The 5,893-nt window shown below is 36.5% G+C and overlaps 1 protein-coding gene across 1 annotated transcript; it reads right to left on the reverse strand.

Moving 5' to 3' along the window:
• Positions 1-1,167: 1,167 nt before the first annotated feature.
• Positions 1,168-3,312, reverse strand: LOC135215969 (neurogenic differentiation factor 1-like). Its single transcript, XM_064250923.1, has one exon. It carries the CDS (start codon positions 2,502-2,504, stop codon positions 1,692-1,694), a length of 813 nt encoding a protein of 270 aa, XP_064106993.1. The 5' UTR covers positions 2,505-3,312; the 3' UTR covers positions 1,168-1,691.
• Positions 3,313-5,893: the final 2,581 nt, after the last annotated feature.

The following is a 5,893-nucleotide window of genomic DNA, read 5'->3' on the forward strand; positions in this document are numbered from 1 at the left end:
AACCCTATTCTTTTTTCTTTCTTTCTTTTTCTTTTTTTTTTTTTTTTTTACGATGACGATACACCTAACATATTTCAACAGAGAAAAGAACTTCATTAACGCTTCTCTTTTGTTTTTCCTTGTATTTCTTTCTCTACTTTTAGGATTATCTCCGTTCATTACTGATCTCTTAGCCAAAAGTACTGTCTGCTCTACGAGCAAGAGACCGTAATAGCATAAGGCCATAATAAAAAAACAACAGTCAGTTACTTAGACAATTCTCAAAGCTATGTTGCAGTGTATTTCATACAATTCACAGCTTTTAATAAAGTGTAAGTTTCATTTGTTATTGTTTTTATTGCTTAGACATAATATCGGTTTAGTTTCTCGTTATTTTTATTCCTTTGCAGATTTCATTGTGTCTGTTTCATATTTCATTGTCTGTCTTCTCTCATAATCTCGATACGTGAACATCTTCTAAAAGGAAATGAATAATGTTTTTCTTCCTGTAGATACTACAACTGAGCTGTGTGTAGTTTTTATTTAATTTTTCCAGACATAGATTGGTGGAAGAATTTAAGTCATATCTCTCCATAAACTATAGATACAAAAATTTTTGTAATGAAAAATGAATTCCCAAGTAAACAAAATGTTCTTAAACTTCCTGGAGAAAGACATTTACCTTTACTTTTGTATAATTAAACACAAATTTTATCTTTGGTTCACAGACTTGTAATAGCGATATTTCTATTTGTGTTTTTAAATAACTGAGTTTCACTTGTAAATAATATAATTTATAAAAAGTAGTCAAAATTTGTATCACATTAATTTACTTTCTTTTTTCGCTGTATTACATTATTATTCTTATTTTTACATTTTTGTGAGCTTTTCAAAAATAATACTTCTTATAAGACTACCGTCATTTTAATGAAGTGAGTTCCATACTGAAAAAAAAGATTGTTAAACTTTTTCATTTCCATTTATAGTCAATATTGTTTTCATTGTTCGCATATTAATATTTTTATGATATTCATGTTCCCAGTAAATTTCGTTTTTTATTCATACAATTAGATTCACATAGTTCAGTAATGGAAACGTAGATGAGCATAATAACTAGAAAATGACACTCGTAATTCCTGTGGGAATAACATTTTGACCCAAAGTGAAAATTGAAATGAAAAACTGCAGTCAATTTGAACATTTATTTCTTAACAGGCTTAATAATCTTACATTTAAGAAAACAAGCTCGTATGCACTATTATGTAACCTATTTTAAATATTACAGAAGGAATGTTTCTTAGCCTAAACTCTCAAAGAACATGTTAACTTTATGGCACTCTTTGACTAGAAACACACACATAATACATTGTCTTACTTTAAAGAGATACAAAATATCATGTAAAAAAAATCACAAATCTTGTTCATGTTCTCAAAATTGTACTATAAAATATGAGAATAAAATATGCATCTAAATTACAGACATTATAACTTTTCAGTTGGGATACCTTCACTTTCTTCTCAGTTGATTATTCATTAGCTTGCAAAATTCTCATTGTACGAGAAATATTCATTTCATCAGTCTGGAAAAAGACGATTTTTTCCCAACAATATGTCTTTGTCCTTAACAACGAGAAAGTAACACGATGGCAAAGTTATAACAGATGACAACGTCTGAATATTAATAATTTTTTAAAGTCACTTTCAAAATCCAATTAATTGCACAGTTCACTGGGAAATGTCAAGTTATCCATATCCGCCCAAAGCATCATGTCTAGGGTATCGGAAACACACGGCGTGGGAATATTCTTGAAGACATCGAAACTGTCCTCCAGATGCCCCGAGTCATCGGAGAAGAGCTCCTCCAAGTCACTGTTGCTCCCGACGGAGCCTCGGCTCGTCGAGAAGGAACTCGAGGATGACTCGATGCTGCTAGTTGAGGAACAGAGGTCCGGTAACTGGGAGAACTGAGGGATGCAGTGGTGGGTATAATGGGGCATTGGAGTCTCATACTGAATGACCATCGAATGCCCACCGGGTGCCCCGGTATTGAAGGAATGCTGGAAAGAATCCTTGATCGTATTCTCGATGGAGTCCTGCAAAGAATGCTGGATGGAACACAAGTCCACCTCGTTGTCATCGGCCAACACCTCGGATAGTGACCGGATGTAGTTGGCCGCTAGTCGTAGTGTGGTGATCTTAGTCATCGTGCAGGAGGTGGCCTGGATTTCCATAGCGTCTGGAAGGACCTTCCGTAAGGTTTCGAAGGCGTTGTTGATCTCCTTCATACGATGGCGCTCGCGAGCGTTCGCCGTTTTCCTTCGGTACTTTGATAAAGGGGCAGGTCGAGATTTAGTGCGGACTCTTTTAAGAGGTACCTCCTGACGAACCTTTTCCTGCTGGAGCCTCTTGATGATGGTTCGAGGGCGAAGACCATACTTCTCACCTGATCTTCTGTTCCTGCTGTCGTTGTTGGTGTCTTGGCTTTGATTCTCTGTCCTCTCCATCTCTAACGAAGTGTCTAGCATCGCAATAAATTCAGCTGTGATAAGTATTTCAAAGCATTGAAATCACCAAAGGGACCTTGCTTATGGTGCGAATAACAGTAATAAGTTTCAACTTTAGGTTTGGCGAAGTCCTTTGAAGCAATATCACTAATAGGTTCTTTATGTATAATTAAAGAACTAAGAAGTATATCAACAAAAATGTAAGACAGTTCGAAGCACAGAAAATAAAATAACGCGCACAATTCCTTATAATTTTCTTTTCCTGTCTGATACTTTTCTCTCGAACCGGATATTGTTGTTATTGTTTTTGTTCCTGTGGGAATGGCCGACCCCGTCTAGCACAGCGCCTCCCCGAAACTTCCTTTTAGGACGAGCAAATATGTTACCAAATAAGTCAAGATCCTCAGTTCACCTTTAGTGATTTTCCGACCGGCGTCTTCCGACCTCCTTCCGGGCCAAAGGAGAGGCTGTCAGCTCCAGATCTTTGAACGGGGGCTGGTCGACGTCTTCTCTAAATAAGAAAACTAAAATCTGGCCAAAACAACAACGCGACGTAATGCTTCAAGGTTACGTCAAACCACGGAGGATGCTCGTATGCTACTGATGCCCATTTCACCTGTAGTCCCACGGAACCAGCCACACGTGCCCCCTTCCTGTGACGTCATTATTTGACAGAAGCGAATTTCACTTTACCTACGTTGTATGAAGTGTAGGAAACATCTATACGTCTTTCATTACGCTTAGATTCATCACATAACAGACTCATCATCTAGTGTCGTTCAAATGCTATGGCATAAGCGTGAACATTCAAACATTTTCCTCAAGCGAATATAACGTTCCGCGAAAAAGCTGCTCACCTGCATAGGAGGAGGGTGGCATGTGGACTGTTGGCGCCTGCTTAAGATGAAGATTGACCAAGGAACCTCTCAGTCTGGCTCGAGACGCCATCGAGAGAGCTACGGATGCTGAGTCTTTTAAGATGCTCTTGATCAATGTAAGAATTACAAGTACCCTAATTCCCGCAATACAAAAATCTAACATTTAAAGCACTTCACTTAATTCTTAACTGCGACGCTCTGTAAAATAAAATTACGCAAACCATGGAATTTTAAACAACAAATCTTATAGTGAAATAAAGGAAAATGAACTCTAAAAAAGTATGACAAAAGATGATTTATTATACTGTATTGGATGATAAATGAATCCATTTTTATTCCAAAGGGACAGTAAGAACTTACTAGCATCAGAGGGTATAAAAATTTACAATTATTTGTTTCATTTTGCTATTGCACGGCCATCTCCTCACGTTAGTTTTCATATACCATATTTCAGGTGTATTAATTAAGGAAACAAATTAATACTACAACTGCTACTACTTCAACAAATGATAATGATAGTTAGTGTTTGATATGAATATCAAATATAAATTTACTCTTACGTGAACATTACATGTGTAATTCAAAATTGTTTATGACGTCAATAAGATTATCAGTCTACCTAAAATGGTACAGTATAAGAAAGAAGAATACTTGGACAATATATATCATAATCTTCATGTTATGAAGATTCAGCTTTTTTACCTAAAAACCTGCCTTGAAATACTATCTAGTTGCAGTTCGTAAATGCAATGCCTATATGGACAAAATGAATGAGGTTAATAAAAAATTATAATTATCAGCTTAAATTTCGTTTCTGAAGTGCAGAAGAGTACTTATTCTCTCTCGGGTGTTTCTTTAATAACTGCCATTACCAATGAAATACTCATGCATGTTTCCGTTTGCATTCATTGAAATTGCATTTAAAACTTTTGACGTGACTCTATATGAGCAATAGCACTGAATCTTTTTATTCCTGTCTGTATTGTAACTGGTACTGACATTCCAAAACTCAAATGTGGTTGGATAAAAGCTAGCAGGTTTTGATATACCAGTTTGTCGTATAAAAATTTACATTTACAATGAAATCCTTCTCAGAAATAATATTGGTTCTGAATTTTCTAAATATTCAAAAATACAGAGAGAGAGAGAGAGAGAGAGAGAGAGAGAGAGAGAGAGAGAGAGAGAGAGAGATGGGGGGGTTTAATTTTCCCAATAAAATCATAGAAATAATCAGACATAAGACGCAAGGAGACAGTAAACTTGATGGAGAGTATTAACATTATTTACTACAGAAAACTGAAACGTTAAGATATCGAATAACTGGCGTGCAAGTCATCATTTACATATTTAGACTAGCTGGTCAAAGTATGCTTTCTCTTCACATTATCTTTAATTTTTCCCGCTCAGCGTTTTCCTATTTATATACCAATCAATTAAAAATCAGATTCTGATATGTCTTCAGTTAATTTTTATTTAATGATCATTTACTTCTGTCTATCCAAATAAGATTTATTTTCTTTTATTGTAATTCACTTGAAATTTGATTTTACTTTTATTTCTATCTAACCTGTTTAGCTGGTCATACGACAGTACGGATGCATACCCAGTGTCCGGAAGTGTGGTAAGGTTTTAATAGGAATACGAAGCCTAGTGAGAACCTATGAATTCGGGCCAACTAGCCGTGACGAATTCCTATTTCATCTGTTCATCTTTCATAAAGCAAACTTTTTGGGCCACTTTTTTTTTTTTTTTTTTTTTTTTTTACAAATTTTCCCTTTTATATTTCATTTTCTTATTTTCCTCTCTCCGTTTCATATTCTCCATTTTATCATCCAGACCCTCCTTTCTTCCATCAGTCAAATTTCCTGACAACTGCACATCCACCTGAAGGAATCCCCGAGTCCTTAAGGAACCCAGAAGGATTCGGGGAGATGATCGCTTTGCACACACACATACACACACACACACATACACTCACCTTTACCTTATGGGGTCCGTCCTTGGAGAGAAAACCAGCCGCCCGTCCCCACCCCCGCCGCCAAAACTCTTCAGGCCTCTTCCTTATTTGGTCAAGTGACCATATGGTGTTCGATTCTCTTTTGCGCCCCGAGTGAGGAAGGTTATCTCCCGTCTTCTTTGCTAGACGGAAGGACAAATAATTTAGTGTTCTTTTTTTTTTTTATTCTTGACAAAAAGTGAGTGATATATTAGGTTGGTTGTTTTGTACTCAAATTTTTGTCCAAAGGAAGGATGGCTCCGCTGGTACTCACACACACAGACACACAAACACACACACACAAATATACAATATATTATATAAATGAATGTTTGTATGTTAGTGAGCTTTAGACATCCGTGCAGTTTGACCAATTTACACATAATTTGGCACATGGCCATCATCTGTCCCAACTTAGTAGATAATAGGGTAGGTTTCACACCCTTACCCGGCCCCCCCCCCCTTCCCCTTCCCCCTTCCATTTGGAACATTTGGTAAATATAATCTGCGGGGTTTATCATACCTCATTTCAAGTA

Source organism: Macrobrachium nipponense, chromosome 5 (assembly GCF_015104395.2).
Source record: "Macrobrachium nipponense isolate FS-2020 chromosome 5, ASM1510439v2, whole genome shotgun sequence".
Classification (NCBI taxonomy): Eukaryota; Metazoa; Arthropoda; class Malacostraca; order Decapoda; family Palaemonidae; genus Macrobrachium; species Macrobrachium nipponense.